The following is a 26133-nucleotide window of genomic DNA, read 5'->3' as shown; positions in this document are numbered from 1 at the left end:
AGTTTTTATACTGATTTATTGATTAAGTAACAAAATATTCATCTTGCTGATATTCAAGACGTTTCATTAAAAAAGTCCCAAAATGTGTTGCAAACGGTAAGATGAAAAAAATATTAGCATATAGCAGGACACAAACCTATTTCCTTACACTCCATCATCCACGATCTGACAAACTACACATGTAAATTGTTATACTTGGATAGAGCTCCAAAATACGCTTCTTATGAACACGCTGTGTTTAGTGTTAAGTGATTATTTGTGATGTTTTCTCTGTTGTGAATGTAGAATACAGGTCCACACAATTTGTATTTAAATTATTTGTGACTAAGCTATTCGGCTTAAAATAATGTGTGTGGCCTGAGAAGGACCACCGACTGTGGTACGCCTCTCAAAATATGCATATCACCTGTCAGTTGTGTGTGTTTTAAATGGTACTCCAATTTGTTCAAATCACACATTTTGGCTGGCTAAATAGGGAAAACAACTGAGTGCATCTGGCCATTCATGGTCATTGTATTTGGAGCCATTAGGAGGTAACTTGTACACGAAGGTTTGTTTCAGGCTGATCAGAGCTTGCAGAGTGGTAGATATAGGACGTCATGGGGCTGTACGATACTTTGTCATTTTCAGCAACTTAGTAAAACTCGCTGCTGACAAGTGGGTTAAACGTGGAAGCTGGCAGCCATTTGAGATTCTAACATCTGTGAGTGGGTAGAATGGGACTTGGTATTTTTGAACTGCTTTTGTGATATGCTATTGATTAGACTGAGAGACTATATAAATACATGAAGGAATTTAAGGTGTTGGTCACAGTATTCAACTATAATATGTGAGTTATCGGTGGACAGTTTAAGAGATGCATGACTCAGTGGAACTTTTCTCAAAAACCCCCGCTCTTTTTAAGTCGGCTAATTAGGAGTCGTACTTCTTAAGAAGCGAGGTGCTGCGTAGGCTCTGTGCAGTCCAGGCCATACGCCATGCCCGAAAACAAGAGGCCAAACGAACATTACAGCACCTCTACAAATAAATAATAAGAGAAGATACCATGATCCTTTAGATACCATTCAGTTTGTAATTTCTCAATCATTCACAGAACAAAGAACGCATTGCAGGATAGTGCACTATGCTGATGAAAAATATACTAGACTGAAACAAATATACAGTGGTTCCCTTGGGAATATTTATCCCAACGATTACTTATGAAAAGCAATAAGCAGCAGTATGGGCTGCTAGATTCATCGAATGTAAATTAGATATACTCTTGTGACATGTCCAGCTAAACATCTCGTTTAAAAAAAAAAAATCAGCAACGATGCAACTGAGCATAATTCCGCATCACACACTGACATTGGGGCTTTCTCTTTCTGTTTCAAGACTAACATGAGGACACTCTGGTCCCAATACACGAACGTTATGACTGTCCAGTTTAACAGATACCTAAAAATATGACTCAGCGGAGAAACGACTCTTCCCAAAAAAACGTTTCTGCATTTATCTTGGCTAGCATAGCCACTTCAACTCCTTCGCGCTGAGGTTTTCTCATAGGCTTCAGTGTTGGAAGAAGCTACGCCTTGTAGGCATAAAGACGTGACTGCTTACGTAGGACTCCGTGCACTGTTGATCGTAGCATTACCAACTCCCTGGGAGCCATACGCAGTGACTTTATCAGACTCCTTACTCACAACAAACAGATGGGCGACCTGCCCCCCGTTTATAGAAAACACAACTGTTTCAATAAATGATGTATACCAAAGCCTGAATAGTGGTCGGTACGGTGATTCTCTTCCCCACTGAGTCGTGATGTTTCGTTGCATCTGGTTGTTGGACTTAGTCTCTGCGGACAAGAGCGTTCTAAGGTGGCGTCCGAATTTATAGGTAGATTTGCGGCACATGCTGAAACGTCCCCTTATAAAAATTGTACACGACTGGTCTATGTGAAACGTCCTCTTTGAACAATTATACACGAATGTGCTTAAACTGACACACAATATCTTTAGCGCAACGCAATCTGACTTCCAAAAATCCCTACGAAAGAATGGCCCTGACTAACATTAATCTATATGTTTCACAAATCACTTACCTCACAAAAATCTTCGTTACTCGAACTACTGCAATACAGCGAGCGCCACTACTGCCAGCTAACTAAAAGATTCAAACTACGGAAGTCACTAACTACTGATAGGCATAGTTAGCAAATGAAAGATTTCAATAGAGAACAAACAATGTATTTACCTCACTAGTCATAATATATATAGCAGTTCATGACACCAATTCTTACAAATTTCAAAACTCCGCCATCTCTCTCCCCACGTCCACCACTGCTGGCGGCTCACCTCCAACTGCGCAACGCTACGCGCTGTTAGCATCCAGCTGCCGCTGCCCAACACTACAATGGCAGACAACAATGCAAACCAGCCACAGACTGCGCACAGCACAGCCAGTGATTTTTCATACAGAGCGCTACGTGGTGTTACCAATAAGAAAACCTAAACAGCCTACTTACATAGCCCCCATGCTCCCCACAAAAAATTTTTACAAATTGTTATGGGCAGTGGCCAATACAGATTTGAAAAATTTTTTCATAATTACAATAACAAAGAAATGAAATGCACACACTTATCGATACAATGTTGGTCAAAAGCTAAAATTTTCTCACAGTCCATAAAGACAGTCCTGATCATTCATCAAAGTAAAATTGCAGTGTTTTTCTCAAAGTCTGAGCAGTAAAAGAAATTGCACTTGGAAGTAGTGGATTTCTAAGCAGTCTTGTAGAAGTAGTGTTGTCCTTCCAACGAAAGGCAGTGCTGAGTCTTGACATGCAGACAGGTAATGGGCCACAGCAGAGTCAGTCGACGTTGAAGACTATCGGTAGGTAGGTCATCACAGAGCAGACCCACTGTAGTCCTGGTAGAGATTACGGTATTGGTGGGCCACCAGAGGTGCAGACCCATTGCAGTCCTTGTAGAAATAATGGTATCGGTGGGTCGTCAAAGGTGTAGACCCACTGTAGTCCTTGTAGAGATGGCCAGCAGCCATCTGTTTGACTGTGCAGGTGCACAATCACCATTGAAGAGTCTTGCGGATAATATAGCAAGTCCATAACCACCACTTGTGCACTCACAAAAATTGTTTTTGAAATGTCCTTACAACCAGCAATGCTGTTATCCAGTCCCTTACTGAATTATTAACGCAAGTGCAAACACTGTCAGTCCCTACTTCTCACATATTGTCCATATACTATGACCAACAGAAACGTGTGCAGTGAAATGTAATTTACAAGTTACTTAATGAGATGAACTGGTGTCAATTAAAATTTTATAACATGAGAATACAATAACAAAGGCACAAAATATATCATTAAAGAACATAATATTACAGATAACATTTGCAGTAATACAGGCTTTACAAAAGAATCGAAATAACAAATACATCAGTGTTACAGGAATTATGACATAAGTACATACATAAAAAATCAGAATAATTATTGAAACATCAACTTCACACATTAGCATTAAAATAAAAGAGAATAAATAATGTCTAAACACCAGAAAAATTCTACAATGTAAATATTATTAGCTAAACACATAAAGACAGGAAGAACACAAATATACAAGAGTACACAAACACATAGCGGAATAATAGAAAGGGAAAGGACAGGGTTTCTTTTCAGTGTAACATTTGGTACTGCAGTCCAACCCAAAACGTCATTCTGTAGTTCTTTCGTCTTATCTCAACATTTGTTTCCACCAAAAATATCATATTCAAGCATGCTTTCTGTATTTTGTTCACATCCTCTTTCAAAAATAGTTTTCCTCCACTGTACACTACTTTTTTGGCCAAATCATTTTCTTGTAACTTCTCAATGCATTTCTTCCAATTCCTCATAGTTAGTTTCTTATTTAGTCTACCCCCTCTTAAGCTAACTTAAACCTACTGAGCTCAGATGCTAAACTAAGGGACGAGGCAATGCAGCAGCACAAAACAATTAATACAAATAGCAATGATAAAAAAAATGGAAATTGGCAAAAAAAGGTAGCAATATTACAACTAATATAAGGCAATGCGCAGCAAACAAGAAAAATAAATCAGTAATAAAATTGGCTTAACCCAGTAATACAAAGTGACATTCAGTAGCACTATGAATGGCAAACAGCCGCAGCAAATGCTATAACTTATACCTAAACATGACAAAGCTCAATCAGAAAAAAATGTTACACTAAAGACAACAATGCAGATAAGGACAATGTCTATTCACATCTTAATGTCTATGCAATTAAAGTGGTGGACCACAACTTATTCTATGAAATAAATTACCAGGTACTTGAAAAGAAAATTATGTTTGCAGTTCCTGTTACTAGTCCCTTCTTATTTTTCTTTCCTTTCCAAGAGCTCCTCTTTTTTTTTTTTTTTTTTTTTTTTTTTTTTTTTTTTTTTTTTTTTTTTTTTTTTTTTTGAAGAATGTGCATCATAAAATTATTATTTAACGGATCTGTTGACAGAAAGTTTTCACATTAGCAAATGCATTTACTTTTATTTTATAAAACCAATGCTGCAACACAGCTGGAAAACAGATATCAAATGAAATAAGGAACTGTGGACAAAGCATAAAAATATCATTCGATAGTCATGTGACATTTCATAAGTTAGTAGAATTCTCTCAACTCTCGTAGAAAGACGTTTGTTATAATCAGGTGCCAGATGCAAGTATCTTTCTCAGTAATGAGCGTGTCGTATTTGCGGTGCTTTCTACAAAGGAATGTCAATAGAAAGGATAATGGCCCTTTTTTTTTTACCTGTGCCTCTGAAAGGCACACACTAATGGCTCTCCTTTGTCAGGTGGTTGTCGCGCAGCTGGGTGCCCACGACGCATTACATGCAGGTGGTCACTTAACTGTCTTACCGAAATATTTACGACACCAGTTTCCGCTACAGTGGCAGCCTCATATAAAAAAATTCACAGGTCAAGAATTTGCGTTACAAATATGTAGAAACAAAATCCTTTAAATAGAATAGTGTCCAAATAATTTTCGCCAGCATAGTGATACATTCACGCACATACACACATTTCATAACACTTAAAGTACGATTCTCGGTTTCCAACATCCTTTTTCACAAACCAGAGTCCCTAACCACTACTCATTATTCCTTACCTTATTACACATATGTATATTCGTCGACACTTCTTCAATATGTCATCATAACAGATACGTAGCATAACCAAATAACTCATATAGCATCAGCTTAAGCATACTTCAGCAGCATAATTGACATCGTCGTCGTAATAATAACATCATAACACCACAGTCAAATTCTCAAAATCTCCGTAGCTTCCTCCAATAATTTCAAAACCTAAAAAAAAAATTCTCTGCTCATGTCAAAAGTGTCATCTGCCTCAAACGTACTTTAAAAATCGTGATCCCACACCAAATATGTCATTCAAAGCTCTTATAGTATCACAATGGTTCCGAAAAAGTATGAACAGTCCACAAAGTACAGACAAAATTCAATTTCATAAGTGTGAAGTTATCCACCTGCGTAATTGCGTAAACATGTGTCACTAACGTAGTAAAAAGATGTTGGTTTCTCTGTCAAATGATCAGATAGCTGTGTAATTAATGTGTTAGAGAAATATGGTACCGATGTGTAAAGTTGTATAAGCAAATACCATATTAGCTAGGGCTCCTTGTGGTTGCCATACACATGGTACACAAAGTAGGTGTGTACCCCCCTGAGGATTAATGTAATTATATCCTCAGGAGTTACAGATTACAGCAATGGAATGAAATGTATCACAGAAAACCTTTGTATCATTGTACTTCAAATATCTTTAAAAATAAATGTTTTCAGTACAAAATTAATCACTCAAATACGTGTACTGTAGCGATAAACTGTGCGTCTTGTTGTAAGATAATTCTGTGGAACTGTCGCAGTTATCGTCCTCTGTAAGCAAAGTTCTGCTGAAGTCAATGTACTTACCTCATCATAAACGAAAGTGAAATGCTTTCCGTATAGATATAGTAGTTATTACATACCTTACCGTGATCAAGAAAGTACTATAATGTAACGTATTGTTGTGCTACGATAAAGGCTGTCTCATTGTAGCTATACCACAAAAGTTACTACTGAAACATGTTTTACTTTCCAGAATAATACAGAAAAACTGTGCAGATATAAAACAGATACAGTGCAACAGCAACATTGTAAATTGTCACTCATTAGTAGCGTCGTGATAAAATCGTGTAGCTGTCACATAAACTAACCACTGAGTCATCTGGTATCTCACAGAAAGTACTTTAAATCCAGAATTTAATTTCAAGTAAACCAAAATGTTGCATTAAAATCTCATTAGCAGTACTGGTAAATGTTCTAAGTATGTCAGCCTTATAGTCGTTACGTAATTGTGCAACTAACAAACAAGAATGTACACGCACAATAACACTGTGTCGTCTGTTCACAATATCAATGCATTCGTAATTTCTGTTTAAATAAGTTCTCTTGGTTCTTGACTGGATATTTAACTTCAAACACTGTTGCATGTTAACAATTTCTTAAGTCTGACAAAGCATACTAGTAATGTGAAGTGAAAAGTTATATGGCAAAGACAAAGTTAAAAAGCAGATTATCTTTCAATAAACGGTTTTACATGTGAAATGTGGTGTAAACCTTTATTCTTCCTAGTACGCAGACTGTCAACTGAAAAGCAATTATCATGTGATTGCGTCGGTAAGGAACACTGGAATTTTGCTCAAGGTTAGCTTATGTTATTTTTCTCTGAGCCAGCCGGCGCACGCGGCTGCCTGCGGTGCGAGTCATTGTCTCTTTGTTGGCGCGCGTCGTTATTGGGATTAGGAGACCTAACTTCTACAAATTCACCTTGCCGAGAGGGCCCTGCTCTGTTTGAATCCCGCCAGTTCTGATGTAATTCAGGTCTGTCGTTACGATCATATCGTTTGTCGTCATGTTGGTAATTTCTGTAATTAATTTCTTGTGGGTCACGTGGTGGAGAATTTCTCCCTGAATCGTAACTGCGCGCTGGACCATTGCGTCTGAAGTTATTCCGTCTCACTTGATAATAATTATTTTGGTTCCCGTATTGTCTGTTTCTCTGATTGTCTCTGTGATATTCATTACTACGGAAATGCGATCTTTCTCTGTAATTATTACGCTGCCAGTGTTTGTCTTATGGGTGGTGTCTGTTTTGGTCACGATTTGTGTTGTGAGAATGGCCTTGTCGTGTCCAGTTATTGTTTCTGTCGTCACGGAATTGTGACGGATGTGAACTGTAGTGATTGTTTTCCTGTTTTCGCATCCCGCGACTGTCTGTGTCAATTTCTAATTCTTGTAAGAGTCCCTGAAAAGCTTCAATGTCGTATTTGCAACGTCCTGCCAAAATAATATGTCGTAAATGTTCAGGCAATTTCATTAAGCAAATGTGGATGAGTTCTGTGGGGCTGTATGGGTTTGAAAGATATTGATTCTTGTGTAACATGTCTTCAAAATATTTCACAAGACTGGAAAATTCAGATTGTTCGAAATGTTTCATCATCATCATGCCATGTTTTACTCAGTCTTGTGTGGCTTGGGACCAATATGCTGAGAGGAAGGCATGGTAAAATTCTCCTTCACTGTGGCAATCGTGAATGACCGATCGCATTCTTACAGCTGGTTCATTCTCTAAGTAGCCACATATAAATTCTAATCTGTGCTCTAGTGACCAGTTGGGAGGAAAACAATGAGAGAATTGATGGAGCCACGCTTGTGGATGAATGTCGTTGCCAGAATTCTTAAATGTTTTGAATTTACGTGTAGTAATGAACAGCTTATAGTCAAAATCATCGTCTCGGCGGGTAGCATATCGGTCATTGTTACGTCGTGTCGGCGGTTCCATCTCAGAATTCGGTGTACCTTGCCAATTTCTTTCATAATTTCCGAAGTGCCCTGTGTTATTATTTTGTGGCTGTTCCGTATTTCTATGTCCCTCTTCCCGTATTGGAGAGCGAGTGTCCTCTGAAATACGTAATTGTTGTATTACCTGTGTCAGCTGATCTTGTATTTCCCGGATTTCTCTTTGGTGTTGCGTACTAATTTGATTCAGACTTTGTTTGAATTTCCTAATTTGTTCGCACTCTTCTGTGTCATTAAAGACTACCGGTTTTGTGTCATTCAAATTATCATCTACCTTCGTAGATAAAGTATTTAGCTGATCCGAAAGTTCAACTACTTTCTCTGATAATGAACTAATGTCCTCCATGTGTCTTTCTGAACCAATTTTCAGAGTATCTACTGTGTCCTTTAAGTTTTTGCAAGTTGCGTAACCGAATCGGTAGATGCAACTGAGTCAATTTTAGCTTGCAAGGTCTCATGATTTTCATGAACAATTGTTTGCAGTTCTTTTATGGCTGCTTCGTGATTCTGTAATGCATTTTCATGCCGCGAAAAAATAGGTTGAAAATGCTCAAAAATTTGTGTTTTTACGTTATTACAGACTTTTTGACATTTCGATTCGATTTTATGTAATTCAGTAGTTAAATCTTCACGTGTTTGTTCAAGCGTATGTTCCACTGAGTCTAACTTTTGAAGCTTTTGCTCCATTGCGTCTAACTTTTGCTCTGTTTGTCTCTGATTTTGTTCCATTGTGTCTAACTTTTGCTGTGTTTGTCTCTGATTTTGTTCCATTGTGTCTAACTTTTGAAGATTTTGTTCCATTGTGTCTAACTTTTGAAGATTTTGTTCCATTGTGTCTAACTTTTGCTCTGTTCGTCTCTGATTTTGTTCAAGCGTTGTGTCTAACTTTTGTAGCCTTTGTCCCATTTGTTACATTAACTCTAATAACAGTGCACTGGTGTCTGAAACATGTTCCTCAGTGCTTTTCGGCAGTGCATTTGAACCGGCAATATTCGCATTTTGAAAAGCAGAAAATGTGTCTTGATTTATTTGAGAAAACGGTGAGGACGCAAAATCTGAATCTACAGTATTTGCAAGATTGTGTCCTGTCATTTCGGAATCCTGAGGCGAGCTGTTGCCGACCGATCGATCGATAACTTTTCCCTGTTCACTAATTGTTTCACTGCCTACACCATTATTTGCAACCCGCTCCATTTCCTTACACACAATTACCAAATTACTACTTTGAACATTAGTTAATTCATTACATGGTGGCGCTAACACACTGCTTTCGTCTTCACTGTCATTTCTCAGTTTACTTTGGAGCCTAGTATTACGTTTTTCACACGCCATTATTGTCACAATTTTTCACACGACAACACAGAAAAACACAATTTGAAGAACAAAAATAAGAGAACACATTAACATAGCACTGAAAATAATATCTAGTTAATTGCAAGCACAGCTGCGAAATACTTCATGCAAAACTACATGCATGCCACAACAATTTTACTGTACAACAATGAAAGACTGCAACTACAAAGGAAATTCTCTCTCTGATTACGCGCTAGCAATAAACAAAACCTACACTAATTACACAAACTACAAGGAAAAAATCAGAAGATTCCAGTGAGGTATCCTGGCAGGGTCGCCATATGAAACGTCCCCTTAGAAAAATTGTACACGACTGGTCTATGTGAAACGTCCTCTTTGAACAATTATACACGAATGTGCTTAAACTGACACACAATATCTTTAGCGCAACGCAATCTGACTTCCAAAAATGCCTACGAAAGAATGGCCCTGACTAACATTAATCTATATGTTTCACAAATCACTTACCTCACAAAAATCTTCGTTACTCGAACTACTGCAATACAGCGAGCGCCACTACTGCCAGCTAACTAAAAGATTCAAACTACAGAAGTCACTAGGCATAGTTAGTAAATGAAAGATTTTAATAGAGAACAAACAATGTATTTACCTCACTAGTCATAATATATATAGCAGTTCATGACACCAATTCTTACAAATTTCAAAACTCCGCCATCTCTCTCCCCACGTCCACCACTGCTGGCGGCTCACCTCCAACTGCGCAACGCTACGCGCTGTTAGCATCCAGCTGCCGCTGCCCAACACTACAATGGCAGACAACAATGCAAACCAGCCACAGACTGCGCACAGCACAGCCAGTGATTTTTCATACAGAGCGCTACGTGGTGTTACCAATAAGAAAACGTAAACAGCCTACTTACAATGCTTAATTCATATATTAATAAGTCCCTTGACTTCCCTCGCAGCGTATTGAAAACCAGTTGTTACATAGCACAGTTTTAAAGTCACTGAAGTATAACTTTGGAAAGATAATTTATGGGCATTTGTATTTACATTTTTTATACATTTTTGGTGTAGATGTGTAAGCCAATGTTTATTTTGATGTTTGAGGTTATATAATTGTTTTTATTACCAATGAATGCGGAAATTAGCTTTTTCATTTGTAGCTCAAATAAAAACATATGAATGAAACACAGCTATTGGTTTGATTTCCAGAAATGATGAACAGCATCGCCACACAGTGTGCATGAACTTACCTTTGACATTGTCAGATACTGATCCGGAGTGTCTTTTATCACTTAAAATTCGCACCGCAAATATTTTGATAATCGAAGAAGCAACTGATGATATGCGGATTTCACAGATTGGAATGTGATTAGGGACCCATCTCTGCAGCTCTTAAACAGAGTGTTATAAGTTTCGAACGTGATTTTATTTAAAGGTAAAATTATTTCAGTGGAACAGTGCCCATTGACAATACCACAATAACAGTGAACTTAATTAGAATGTCAAGAGTGTCTGTTGCAGGAGTCTAGTGCAAGTAGTTTACCAGATATCGCAGCTTGAAGACTGTAAACAGCGAAAGTTGTTTGTTCCAGGTGGTAGCAAAAAATTGGTTCAAATGGCTCTGAGAACTATGGGACTTCTGCGGTCATCAGTCCCCTAGAACTGAGAACTAATTAAACCTAACTAACCTAAGGACAGCACACACATCCATGCCCGAGGCAGGATTTAAACCTGCGACGGTTCCAGACTGTAGTGCCTAGAACCGCTCGGCCACAGCGGCCGGCCCAGGTGGTAGCACAAACGAATGTGAATTTCACAAGGCTGCATATGTGCAGCCCTAAACAGGCGTTCATGCATCTCCAATTGTGTCGTTTTGTTAAACAAGGCACTGCCTAGGCCAAACGAAAGACAAACAAATGTGATTACACTACCTCCGTGAGGACGGACACAAGAAAAACCAACGTAGCCTCAAAGCCTGCACTCAGAATGACGACCACCGGCAGCAGTACAAGCCTGCAACGACTGCTTTACAGATTCTAGCATTTCAGCAGTAATTGCAAAGCAGGCAGCAGTAATAAGTCGAATCACATCATTTGCATTTTTTGAAAAGATTAAGAGGTTGACGTCTGCTGGCATTTCTTTTGGAGTACATGGTACACGAATGAAAAGCATATTACTTACACTCACCATAAATCATGACCATGTCCGGTATTTTTTCGCTCTGGGAGATGGCGTCTTACAAACACGTCATAATTACGTCGGCTCTTTCACAGTATCTAACAGGACAGTCGCAGTGCAATTGCAGTGTACACACAACAGAATGTAAACAAACTCAACTAGGTTCTAAGCACTAAAATGGAACAAACAGCTGTTGGTGTTTACAATGTTCACCGTATGATAACTCGTAAACCACTTGCACTAGTTTTCCGCAATCAACACCACTGGAATTCCCATTTACACTACTTTTATGATTTTACTGTCAGTAGACACTGTCGTATTTAAAAATCTGTAACTCATATAAATAACAGCACATCTGTCAACGTCCCAAAATCTGTTTATTGGTTGCAAATACGCGCTCTTGCCTACAATTCACTTCTGTGAAACCGCTTATCTATTGTGCATTCTATTTCCGAAATATGTGCGTTGCAATGTCCTGATTGACTGAGTGACTCATCATCGCCCAGCCGAAACCCCCAAGAACAGAAACTTTAAATTTGGAGAAGGTGTGGATATTTTATTTTAGGCGTCGTTAAAAAGAGATTTTTCGAAATTCCAACACTAAGGGGTTGAAGCAGTGGATGAAGTTTTTTTTTTTTTTTTTTTTTTTTTTTTTTTGAAACTGTTGCTATTAAGGCAGTTGTTAAGCTAGACCTACTAAAATTGGTATGTGGTTTATGTGGTTACTCGGTCTATACATTTTTCAACGTTTTTGAAAATTTAACTCTATAGAGGTGAAATACTGGGCGAAAGCTTTTCTTAAAATATATCATTACTAATGAACTACTAAAGTATTTTTGAAGCTACATTTATGAACAATGGTATTTGACTTCTCGTTACAAAAAACAAACAAAAATGCGTGTTTCAGTGTTTTTGGAAACTGATCTCCTAAAGAAGTGAAACTGGGGGTGAAGTTCTTTATGAAAATGTTTTACTATGGAAGCCTTTTTAAAGCTAAATCTGGCCGGCCGAAGTGGCCGAGTGGTTCTAGGCTCTACAGTCTGGAACCGCGAGACCGCTACGGCCGCAGGTTCGAATCTTGCCTCAGGCATGGATGCGTGTGGTGTCCTTAGGTTAGTTAGGTTTAAGTAGTTCTACGTTCTAGGGGACTGATGACCTCAGAAGTTAAGTCCCATAGTGCTCAGGGCCAAAAAAGCTAAATCTATGAAAATTTAAATTTGGCTTCTCACTTAGAAATATAAAAAATACGTGTTTCACCATTTTGGAAATTCAACCCCTTTGGGAGTGAAACGGGGGATGAAAGTTTCGGTGGTAATATTTCATTGTGCAAGTATTTCTACAGCTGAATCTACGAAAACTTGTATTTGGTTACTCTGCTAGAATTAAAACATATGCATGTCACTGTTTTTGGAAATTCAACCCATAAAGTGGTGAAGTAGGGGTGAAACGTTTTATGAAATTATTTCATTTTCGAAGCATTTTTACAGCTAAATGTTTGAAAATCGGAAGCTGGCTTCTCGGTTAGAGATGAAAAAATATGTTTTTCACTGTTTTAGGAAATTCAACTCCTAATGGGGTGAAATTGGGTCAGACTGATTCACTGATTCAGCCCAAACTGCTAAGGATAAAAACTCGAAGTTCGGAGACGGTGTGGATCTTACACTGTAGGCTTTAATTTAGGAAGGGACTGTCCGAAATTCCGCTCCTAAGGACGTGAAAGAAGTGATGAAAGGGTTTTTGAAAGTGTGTCGCTAGTCGCTAAAAAGGGGATTTTGAAGTTACAACTATAAAAACTGGTATTTGGTTTCTCCGTTTTTGGAAATTCAACCACTAATGTGTTAAAATAGTGGGTGAAAGATTTTTTTGAAAATAAATAATTGCTAATCAACTACTATAGGACTTTTAGGGCTACATCTATGAAAATTGGGAACTGGCTTCTGGGTAAGAAGTAAAAACATACGTGTTTCAGTGTTACTGGAAATTTAGCCCCTAAGGGAGTGCAATAAGGGATGAAAATTTTTAAGAAAGTATTTGAATGCTAAATTTAGGAACATTGGTATTTCACTTTTCTGTTAAATATAAATAAATATTTGTTGGGGAACGAAGTATCTCCGCAAGAATGCAGAAGGCATCATTAACAAAAACTTTGGACTCCAGCTACCAGAGTCGTATTTTGTTCGCAAATACTCGTACATACAGGAAAGGCCATGCTTATATGACCTTAATTACCGTGAAAAGTTTAGATGTTGCAATTTGTGAACAACATAAAAATTCAATTAAATAAAAACAAAAAATATATAAATTTCTCATAGAGTACTGGTTCTGTCTGTCAGTAACTCACATTAATTTTGAATGAAACGGGATGATATTCATTACAAAAGGTTTGTAAACATACAAGAAGAAACTCTGTTTTAGAATTGCCAAAATAAAGATGATATTATAATGTACACTACTGACCATTAAAATTGCTACACCACGAATATGATGTGCTACAGATGCGAAATTTAAAGGACAGGAAGAAGATGCTGTGATATGCAAATGATTAGCTTTTCACACAAGGTTGGCGCCGGTGGTGACACCTACAACGTGCTGACATGAGGAATATTTCCAACCGATTTCTCATATACAAACAGCAGTTGACCGGCGTTGCATGGTGAAACGTTGTTGTGATGCCTCGTGTAAGGAGGAGAAATGCGCACCATCACGTTTCCGAATTTAATAAAGGTCGGATTGAAGTCTATCGTGACTGCGGTTTATCGTATCGCGACATTTCTGCTCGCTTTGGTCGAGATCCAATGACTGTTGACAGAATATGGAATCGGTGGTTTCAGGATAGTAATACGGAACGCCGTCCTGGCTCCCAACGGCCTCGTATCACTAACAGTCGAGATGACAGGCATCTTATTCGCATGGCTGTAGCGGATCGTGCAGCCACGTCTCGATCCCTGAGTCAACAGATGGGGACGTTTGCAAGACTTCAACCTTCTGCACGAACAGTTCCACGAAGTTTGCAGCAGCATGGACTATCAGATCGGAGACCATGTCTGCAGTTACCCTAGACGCTGCATCACTGACAGGAGACCCTGCGATGGTGTACTCAACGACGAACCTGGGTGCACGAATGGCAAAATGTCATTTTTTTATGAATCCAGGTTCTGTTCACAGCATAATGATGGCCGCATCCGTGTTTGGCGACATCGCGTTGAACGCACATTGGAAGCGTGTATTCGTGATCGCCATACTGGCGTATCACCTGGCGTGATGGTGTGGGTTGCCATTGGTTACACGTTTCGGTCACCTCTTGTTCGCATTGACGGCACTTTGAATAGTGGATGTTATATTTCAGATGTGTTACGATCCGTGGCTCAACCCTCATTCGATCCCTGCGAATCCCTACATTTCAGCAGCATAATGCACGACCACATATTGCATGTTGCAGTCCTGTACTGGCGTTTCTGGATACAGAAAATGTTCGACTGCTGCCCTGGCCAGCACATTCTCCAGATCTCTCTCCAATTGAAAACGTCTGGTCAATGGCGGCCGAGCAACTGGCTCGTCACAATACGCCAGTCACTATTCTTGATGAACTGTGGTATCGTGTTGAAGATGCATGGGCAGCTGTAGCTGCACACGCCATCGAAGCTCTGTTTGTCCGCAGCTCGTGGTCGTGCGGTAGCGTCCTCGCTTCCCACGCCCGGGTTCCCGGGTTCGATCCCTGACGGTGTCAGGGATTTTCTCTGCCTCTTGATGACTGGGTGTTGTGTGATGTCCTTAGGTTAGTTAGGTTTAAGTAGTTCTAAGTTCTAGGGGACTGATGACCATAGATGTTAAGTCCCATAGTGCTCAGAGCCATTTGAACCTTTTTTTTTTTTTTAAAAAAAAAAAAAAAGCTCTGTTTGACGCATTGCCCAGGCGTATCTAGGCCGTTATTACGGCCAGAGATGGTTGTTCTGGGTACTGATTTCTCAGGACCTCTATATTTGGCGTACAATTTGCCTGGTAAGTTTTACCCTCTTTTTTAAATATTCTGAAGTGCATCGCTTTTTCCCTCGTCGTTAGCAGAGGTTGAAGTCAAACGCTGTTGCACATGTACTTTCAACAATTTTTTCGACGTTTATGAACCTGATTTTTCTTATTCTGCATTTGTGTTTCTTCCAATTAACTTTACTTTTGTAATCTTCACAAGAAAAATAACACTGTAGTTTCACGTGTTCCGCAGTCAGCACAGTATTTTGATTTATTCATTCGTTTACTCCGTAGGTTGTATTGCCAACCTGGTGAATGGAATTTTTTACACGTCCGTAGTCGTATGTTTGCGTGTATAAGTGTGGTCGTGGGTGTAAATTAGAGAAGACACGCCAGGTGTTTAGCAGAGATTGCCCTCACTGTGCTTGGGACGAGAGCTCCTGCTGATCAGTGACTTTATATTTAGACAACATTTATCTGCAAATTACTGATACGAAATTACATATTGTGTTTAGAAAAATGTGATTAATATAAAAACTTCCTGGCAGATTAAAACTGTGTGCCGGGCCGAGACTCGAACTCGGGACCTTTGCCTTTAACGGGAAAGTTCTCTGCCAACTGAGCTACCCAAGCACGACTCACGGCCCGTCCTCACAGCTTTACTTCTGCCAGTACCTCGCTTCCAACCTTCCAAACTTTATAGAAGCTCTCCTGCGAACCCTGCAGAACTAGCACTCCTGAAATAAAGGATATTGCTGCAGAGTGAAAATGTCATTCTGGAAACATGCCCCAGGCTGTGGCTAAGACATGTCTCCGCAATATCATGTCTTTCAGGAGTGCTAGTTCTGCAGGGTTCGCAGGAGAGCTTCTGTAAAGTTTGGAAGGTAGGAGGCGAGGTACTCGCAGAAGTAAGGCTGTGAGGACGGGGTGTGAATCGTGCTTCGGTAGCTCAGGTGGTAGAGCATTTGCCCGCGAAAGGCAAAGGTCCCGAGTTCGAGTTTCGGCCCGGCACACAGTTTTAATCTGCCAGGGAGTTTCATATCAGCACACACTCCACTGCAGAGTGAAAATCTCATTCTGCTGATTAATATAGTTCTAGCTTTAACACTACTTTTATTTTGAAGTACTATCAGAGTGTCAGTACACTCTGTGTCTTCAGTAGAGATTAATAATGAACGTGTAATTTCTTTTCAGTACATACTTTATCCCTGGGGCTACACCGGCGACTTGCCTGACGACTGGGAAACTCTGGTAAGCTAAACTTACCGCTCTTTTTAAGTAGTAGTTGTTTTAAATGATTTTGTTAACTGAGATGTTAAATTCCGTTACTTCCACAGGACGCCTTGGCCCAAGACGCAAATGAAGCGCAGCTGGCAGCGGGAGGCCCAGAGTACACCATCGGCAGCTTCAACAACACCTTGTGTGAGTAGACCTACAGTCATCATTTTCAAACACCACTGATTTAGGAAACTGGAGCTACTCGCGAGAGTCTTTTTATCTTTTTATACGTAACTTTCTCTCCCGATGTTTCACTACTACGGTTAGGTTGAAACCCTGTGCATCAGACCCAGCTCCAGCGAACTAATACATTGTCTTACAGAGAAAGGAAACATCCAGAAGGAGGGGAGAAAACTGAATGAAACTTCACTGCTTGAAAGGGTATGTGATGTCACTTCAATGATAACAAAATTGAATAAAATATACAACGAGCTTTGCAATATGTGTCCGACTATCAATCTGACGTTGCAACCTCTCTGCCCTGGATGCACGTACTGATTCGGTGATTCCGTAGCATCCTCTCCTGAGGCAAACTGGTCCACAGCTTTTGTAACTACTCCTTGATATTCTGGATACCCGCAGTGCGACGGAGTTGACATTCGGGTGGGCCCCATTTGTGCTTTAAACCAAAAAAAGAAAAGCACCAAGGAAAAATTGTCCGAATGGGACGGAAATCGGCAGATGTGACCCAGACGTTCAGACAAACAAATTATTACAATTTCAGAAGAAGTGGATGATTTATATAAAACGAAGAGCTTCACTAAAGGAGCAAATCAGTAACGCATTGGTCCACCTCTGGTCCTTATTCAAGCTTTTATTCGACTTGCATTGGTTGACAGAGTTGCCGGATGTCCTGCTGAGGGATAACATGCCACATTCTGTCCAATTAGTGCGATAGGTCGTCAAAATGCCGAGCTGCTTGGAGTGCTCTAACCGTAATGGTTCAGACGTTCTCAAAATGGTTCATGTGGCTCTAAGTACTATGGGACTTAACATCTGAGGTAATCATTCCCCCAGACGTAGAACTACTTGAACCTAACTAACCTACAGGCATCACACACATCCATGGCGGAGGCAGGATTCGAACCTGCAACCGTAGCAGCAGCGCGGTTCTGGACTGAAACGCGTAGAACGGGTCGGTCACAGCAGTCGGGCAAATGTTCTCAATTAAAGAGAGAACCTACGACGTGGTTGGCCAAGGTAAGGTTTGGTAAACTTTAAGGCAACAGTAGAGATTCTCGTCGTGTGCTGGCGGGCATCACCTTGCTGAAATGTAAGTACAGGATGGCTTACCCTGTAGGTGAACGGAACACGGTGTAAAATATCGTCGACGTACCGCTATACTGTTAGGGTGCAACGCATGACAACCAAAGCGGCCATGCTATGAAAAGAAATGGCACCTAAGACTATATGACTTTTGTTAACTCGTAATGATGGGGTTGTTCATAGTTACTCATGATCTGCCCCAGCCGACGTCCTGAGTACATTGTCAGCCACCGTAACTTAAATACTGGAAAGTTAATTTAGTTTAATCTTGTGTTAAGTTTCTTCGTTTTTATTATACTTTCAAAACAAAGTAAAGTATTATTACAAAGGCAATCAAAACTTACAATACAAAAGGAGCTGCTCAAAAATCAAAACCTTTGCCAACATGGGTGTTACTATTTACACTTTCTGAACAACCCCAAACACCAAACAATCCTCGGCATTGTTTAAAATTATTATTTCATTAATTAACAATTAAAACTCTCATCCTAAAACAATTGACACATTTCAATGATTACCTAGATTCTTATATATTAAACACATGAGTGAATTCTAGTCTATATACTAATTGTATCGTGTATAAATGCTTAGGGGTCAAATGTTAACAATACACTAATTACAGAAGATTCATATCATATAAAATGTTCTTACCAATTAACGGACTTCTACAAGTTAGTGTAATTAAGATTCCTCACAAGTACATATTTCCATTCACCTCTATGTCAGAAATTACTGTTTGTGGTTAAAATTTACGTTTTTAATAAGTTTCTATTAGACTGTTACGTGTGAACTGTCACACCTCGTTGTCGAGCCATATGGTGGGTGACAGTCAGGCTGGTAGTCCACCACTCTGCTAGGATCTCCTGATACGTCTTTGGCCTGGAATCCCATTGAATTAAATAGATTTGCTTCCAGTTATGACCTTCACATCGAGTTGAATCCTGATGACCAAGGAATACGTGTCTGCTTTTCATCTTTGTGGATGACAGTGAGTGACAACATCAAACAGCGCAGATGGAGGAGTTCTTAGAAGGAGAGGATGTTCAGCGAAAAGACTGACCTGCCTGTTCCTCCCTCTTAAATTCCATCGAACACGTGTGGGATCCTTTGGGGAGACGTATTGAAGCACGTCCACACGCACCATTGACCATCCATCAGTTGTCAACCACGCACAGGTAGTTCCAGTTTTCAAGAAGGGTCGTCGAGCAAATGCGCAAAACTGTAGGCGTATATCTCTGGCATCGATCTGTTGTAGAATTTTAGAACATGTTTTTTTGCTCGCGTATCATGTCATTTCTGGCAACCCAGAATCTACTCTGTAGGAATCAACATGGATTCCAGAAACAGCGATCGTATAAGACCCAACTCGCTCTATTTGTTCATGAGACCCAGAAAATATTGGATACAGGCTCCCAGGTAGAAGCCATTTCCCTTGAATTCCGGAGGGCGTTCGACACAGTTTCGCACTGTCGCCTGATGAACAAAGTAAGAGCCTACGGCATATCAGACCAACTGTGTGGCTGGACTGAAGAGTTTTCAGCAAACAGAACACAGCATGTTGTTCTCAAAGTCGAGACGTCTACAGACGTTAAAGTAACCTCTTGCGAGCCAAAAGGGAGTTTTATGGGACCATTGCTTTTCACAGTATATATAAATGACCTAGTAGATAGTGTCGGAAGTTCCATGTGCCTTTTCGCGGGTGGTGCTGTAGTATACAGAGTAGTTGCAGCCTTAGTAAATTGCAGCGAAATGCAGGAATATCTGCAGCGGATAGGCACTTGGTGCCGGGAGTGGCAACTGACCCTTAACGTAGACAAATGTAATGTATTGCGAATACATAGAAAGAAGAATCCTTTATTGTATGATTATATGATAGCGGAACAAACACTGGTAGCAGTTACTTCTGTAAAATATCTGGGAGTATGCGTACGGAACGATTTGAAGTGGAATCATCATATCAAATTAATTGTTGGTAAGGCGGGTTCCAGGTTGAGATTCATTGGGAGAGTCCTTAGAAAATGCAGTCCATCAACAAAGGGGGTGGTTTACAAAACACTCCTTCGACCTATACTTGAGTATTGCTCATCAGTGTGGGATTCGTACCAGGTCGGGTTGACAGAGGAGATAGAAAAGATCCAAAGAAGAGCGGCGCGTTTCGTCACAGGGTTATTTGGTAAGCTTGAAACCGTTACGGAGATGTTTAGCAAACTCAAGTGGCAGACTGCAAGAGAGGCGCTCTGCATCGCGGTATAACTTGCTATCCAGGTTTCGAGAGGGTGCGTTTCTGGATGAGGTATCGAGTATGCTGCTTCCCCCCACTTATACCTCCAGAGGAGATAACGAGTGTAACATTAGACAGATTCGAGCGCGCACGGAGGCTTTCCGGCAGTCGTTCTTCCCGCGAACCATACACGACTGGAACAGGAAAGGTAGGTAATTACAGTGGCACGTAAAGAGCCCTCCGCCACATACTGTTGGGTCGCTGGCGGAGTATAAATGTAGATGTAGATGTAGATGATGGTGGAATGTAACGCCCTACCACAAGAACTTCTTAACAACCGTTTGGTCACCATTGTAGCAAGTTGCAGAGTATGCATTGTCGTCCGTGGTAATCACATATCCTACTGACAACCTCATCCCGCATTTTCTAATGCACAGGGAACTATCACGAATCACGATGACTTGAGTGTAATTATTGTCTTCGAATAAACGTGCCATTCCTGTTCGTCTCATTGCATGTTTGTTTCAGTTACCTTCTGTAATAAACTCTAGCAGCTCTTTCTACGTATCGACAAAGTTTCATCGAACTACGTTCCTTAGCAGTGACACACCATGCGAAAGTCACTTTCTTCCTTAAGATTAGCAGTCCATCATCTCTCACCGGCGAACGACACTAGTAACTACTCCACGATTAAAAAACGTCCATACGCTATCGTGCAGCATTCCCCAGGTGATCTACGACGATAGTCATGAAGTTGTAATTCTTAACTCAAAAATAAATTAAAATCTAGCTCAGATCGTGAAACATGGTAATGGTGTTAGTTTCTCTTTACATACTGACCTTTCAATGGGACACTTCCTTCTTCCCAACAAGACAAGAGTTGTTTGTAGAAGTCTGGAGCATGCGTTTCGACGTGGAAAACAGATCTATACACTTCAAAGGTTTGGGAATATGGTTTTAAAGAAAAGGGAAAAAAATCATAATGTGAAGGTGTTATGTGAAATGTACGATTATCGTTATTACTGTTATTATTATTTATTTATGTTACATTTTTTTACCGAATCACTAGCCTGTGTTTAAGTAATCCTTCACTTTATTCAATATACTGCTTAACAGATACTTTTTATCAGCCATATTAAAGAATTTCGTTTTAGTAATCCCTTTAATCCACTTGGACAATTTAATCTACAGTTGTTTCAAAGAAAATGCCTGTTTTGCATGCTGAACATCGAAATTTTTATTTTTATTTATACACCCAGACGCGTTTCTCCTTTGTTACAAGGCACCTTCAAAGGGTGTCCTGAAATATTACTTGATTTGTCCATTTTTACACATAGGTTATGGTTTCACATCTAGGTTGCAGATTTAAAAACAGTTCCTTAAAGTCTTTCATGAAATGGAAAGGTACTTAGAGGTAACTTCTAATTAACTGCATCTAAGCAAACCGCTTTTCCTCATCTGGCGGCCGGGCGGACAACTTCCAGTTCACTTTCAGTTCACTGTTTCCGTTACACATCACTGTAACTGCCATCTTTTTAATACCGACTTTCAATTGTTTTTCTAAGTGTTACCATCATTCTCAGTTTTCTCCATTCAACTGTTTTGTGAATATGTGTGTGTGTGTGTGTGTGTGTGTGTGTGTGTGTGTGTGTGTGTGTATTAGAGAGGGAGAGAATTTTTGTAATAAAATAAAATAAATATTTATTTTATTTTTATTACTATATTTTAAATAATTATTATTATTATATTTTCCTGTGTATACTTATGAAAGGACTCAGATGTGTAATCATTTGTTGAGATTTCTTTCTGTTATGTGATCAACCAGCGCAAACAGTGAGTTGTTAGTCATACTTAATTGGTCATTTAGTAGTTGTTTCTTTTCAGCCTTTGTTTTGTATATATGATAATTTTCCTGTAGTGTTAGGAGAGGTTTTCATTATTTATTCTAATTATTTTCATATCATTTTCTCTTGTAGTAGGTTATTTTCTCTCAAATGTTCTACAAAAGTTGAGTGGCTCGTTCCATATTTCCACGCTCTTTGTACTGGATGTCAAATGTTCTGCTAGTTTGTCCTATATACGTTCCATCACATGTGTTGCACTGTAGTTCGTATATTCCTGCTTTTTGGTAGATATCTGCGTGTGCCTTTGGATTGAATTGTCTGTTTTGAATGCTATGTTTATCCCTTGTCTTTTGAAAATATTTTTTATTTTATGTGTGAGTTTGTGCCTGTATGTCATTTTGTACCATCTTGAATCTTCTGTCTTGTTTTACTATGTTCTTTGTGTCGTTATTGTTCTGTCACTGTTTGTGTAGTGTTTTGTTGTACTCTTGTTTGTGGGTGTTTATGTACTGTATTCACTGACTGTATTTGTTTTTTAATTCTTTTGTTTAATTTGGTGACTAGATCCCTATTGTGCCCATTGTTTGTTGCTATTTGTGCGATGATGTATAGTTCTTTCTGGTAATTTTCAGTACTGAGTGATTCTGTGTTGAGTTCACGAAGTGTGAATCTCTGTGCTAACTGTTTCTGTGAGTGTGGGTGATTAGAAGTCTGATGTAGGATTGTGTCAGTTGTTGCAGGTTTACAGTAGATTTCAAAGCTATGCTGATTGTTTTCCTTTTTAATGGTTATATCTAAAAAGTGTATTTGGTTGTTCTGTTCTTTGTCCAATGGGAATCTTATCTTTCTGTGTATTGTGTTTATATCTGTATGCAACAGGTTTACTTTTGCCTGAGGTTCACCTATTAAACAAGGGATGTCATCCATGTATCTGACCCAATAAAGTATGTTGTAATTCTTTTTGATAATTTTATTGAATATTAACTTTTCTACATGGTTTATGAAAATGTTTGCTAGGGCACCTGATACTGGGGATCCCATTGGTAACCCATTTTCCTCTAATAGTATTCATTATTGAAATGAAAGCAGTTCTGTTCTGTTATCAGTTCCAGCAACTTGTGTATTTCTTTGATGTGTTCATCTGGTAGCTGGCTGTTATCCTTCAGATTTTGTTCCATGTTATTTATTGTTTGTGCTATTGAAATGTTGGAATACATGTTTTCTATGTCAAAAGAGAGTAGAGTAACTGTGTCTGGCATTTTTATATCTTTTATAAGTTGTATTAACTGTGAGGTGTTCCTTATAGTTCTGTCACCTTCTATTTTATTAGTTTCTGTTAGTAAGTTCAACATGTGTCCTGAAAGTTTGTGAGTGGGAGCTTTTTTGAAGTTTACAGTGAGACTTACTGAGATATTTGGTTTATGGATTTTTGGTTGGCATTGGAGGGTTGATGCTGTAGGATCGTTCTGTACTAATTTACCTCTTTCTCTGTCTTCCAGTGTGTAGTCTATATTTTTAACATATTCTTTACCTGAAATCTGTTTCTTGGGTCTGATTTCACTTTTTTAATATTATTTTCTGAAACGAACTCTTGTGTTTTGTCAGTGTGTTGCTGTTTGGGCATAAGAACTATTGTATTTGCTTTGTCTGCCTGAGGAATAATAATGTTTTCATTTTCGCATTTCGTTCTGAGTTTTCTGAGTGTTTCATATTCTGTGATTTTACTGTTTTTGTCAGTCAGCTTTTTTGTATCTGTAATAATTTTTTGTACTTCTTTTTTATGAATTCCTTTGTTAGCCAAGTGTTTGCATTGCTGTTTTCACTTTTCTCCTCTCGCTTTAGACTGGCTTCTGATTGTATTATGAGGTTTTCTATGCATTCGCCATCTACTTTTGTGTTCACATTATATTTCAGTTCTTTTTCCAAGAGCTCTTCTTCTTCAAAAGACAGGGATAAACATAGCATTCAAAACAGACAATTCAATCCAAAGGCACACTCCAAAAATAATAAAAAACACAGATATCTACCAAAAAGCAGGAATATACCAACTACAGTGCAACACATGTGATGGAACGTATATAGGACAAACCAGCAGGACATTTTACACCTGGTCCAAAGAGCATGGAAATATGGAACGAGCCACTCAACTTTTGCAGAACACTTTTGAGAAAACAACTACAAACATACTACAAGAGAATGGCATGGAAATAATTACAATCAATATTGATAGACCTCTCCTAACATTACAGGAAAATTATCATATATACAAAACAAAGGCTGAAAAGAAACAACTACTAAATTACCAATTAAATATGGCTAACAACTCACTGTTTACACTGATTGATCATATAACAGAAAGAAATCCTAACAAATGATTACACATCTGATTCCTCTCATAATTATACACAGGAAAACATAATAATAATAATAATAATAATTATTATTATTATTATTATTTAAAATATAGTAATAGAAATAAAAAATATTTTTATTTATTTCAAGTTTCTGCTACCAGTCACTTTTTATTTTATTTTATGCTTAGTCTAACCTAATGCAACGCGTTTCGAACATGTTCTGTTCATTTTGAAGTGTTAATACATACATACACACATTCATAGAGAAATGTTACTTAACAATAAACAGTCTTAAAGTAAATTAGTCTAGAACACTTTGTCCATTGTTTTTTAATTTGTTTAATGTAGCTGCTGGTGTCAAAATTAGGGGGGGGGGGGAAAGGAGGGGGGTAGTGTATATCTAGAAATCGAAATCAGTGATGTCTTCTGCTGGTTTTCTTCATTGTTGTTGATCATGTATATTGCAGCCTGTATCGAATGTAGACAGATTTGCATCACTTCTGTGTTACATATATAATGTGAAAGGTTTTCATATGACAGTTGATCACTTACAATTTCATCATTTTGCTGCTTCACTTGCATACTGGTGTAATGGCGGAGTTGTTGATTGACATTACACTATTGCACATTATATTTTGTCACTGATTGCCACTCCACAAATTGCTTCGATGTTATACACACAACACAAGATGGTGGACTGTAGCATGTGAGTCTGTATCCAGGTTATGTATCGATATTCTTGGTTCTAGTCCATTATTTACGTTGACATTTCTTGAATCTATTGAGTTAAAACTGGCTTAAGACTGTTGAAGAATTCTGAGTTTTTGAATATGGTTACTTCATTAATGATGTTATCTTCATGCTTTGTGTTATGTATGAAAATTTCCATTTCTTCCATGATATCCATTCTTTCACTTTTTCCTATTTTGTCTAAAATATCGAGGTTGTCTTCGATTTTCAAAGGGTGGCCTGTGTCTTTAATGTCAGTTGCTACTGCTGATTTGTTCCATTTTTCAAGCCTGTAGCAGTCTAAATGTTCTTTGAATCAGGATCTGAAATTTCTGCCTGTTTGGCCGATGTAATATTTATTACATTGGCTGCAGGTAATTTTGTAAATGCCAGATGCATCAAGGCTTGTATCTGGTGGTTTTATATAGTCAATAAGCTTCCTATGTAGGTTGTTGTTGGTGCTGAAGCTAATTTTTACTTCTGTGTTTCTGAATAGTCGTGCTAATTTCTGAGATACTATTCCAAGATGTGGCATTTTTTCATATTTGACTGCTGAGGCACTGTCAGTTGTGAGTGTAGTTTGATGTTGTTTGTTTAGTTTATTTTTTATCTGTTGTGACATGGTATTAATTAGAGAAGGCTCATATTCATTGTTTATTGCAGTATATGTTATGGTTTCTATTTCTTGTTGTAGTTCTGTATGTTGAAGTGGAAATTTGTGGGCTCTGTACAGCATTGATCTATAAACAGCTTTTTTGTGGGGGGAGCGACGTGTTTAGGAATTTGGTATATTGGTGTCAGTGCCAGTAGGTTTTCTGTAAACATTGAAGGCTACCTTTTAGTTCTCTTTTGATATTTTTATGTCAAGAAAAGGTGTGGTGTTGTCTTCTTCCTGTTCAAGGGTGAATTGAATATTTGTATTTAGGCTATTGAATTTGTTAAAGAGGTTTTTCACTTCATCTTCTGTGCCATCAAATGGAATAAGGGTGTCATGTACATATCTCTTATAGAATTTAACTTTGCTTGTGATGTTGTCATTTACTGTTAGAATTTTATATTCTATGTGGTTGAT

At 38.7% G+C, this 26133-nt stretch overlaps 1 protein-coding gene across 1 annotated transcript in view; it reads left to right on the top strand.

Annotated features, from left to right (window-relative positions):
* Nucleotides 1-26133, top strand: part of LOC126268057 (carboxypeptidase B-like) — an 86536-nt gene that overhangs the window by 55868 nt on the left and 4535 nt on the right. The window contains exons 7-8 of the mRNA XM_049973491.1: nt 16564-16620; nt 16707-16791. Coding sequence (XP_049829448.1) covers nt 16564-16620; nt 16707-16791 — 142 coding nt within the window. The remainder of the gene's footprint in view (nt 1-16563; nt 16621-16706; nt 16792-26133) is intronic.

The sequence above is a fragment of the Schistocerca gregaria genome, chromosome 4 (assembly GCF_023897955.1).
Source record: "Schistocerca gregaria isolate iqSchGreg1 chromosome 4, iqSchGreg1.2, whole genome shotgun sequence".
Lineage (NCBI taxonomy): Eukaryota > Metazoa > Arthropoda > Insecta > Orthoptera > Acrididae > Schistocerca > Schistocerca gregaria.
This window is presented reverse-complemented; position numbering and strand designations above follow the sequence as displayed.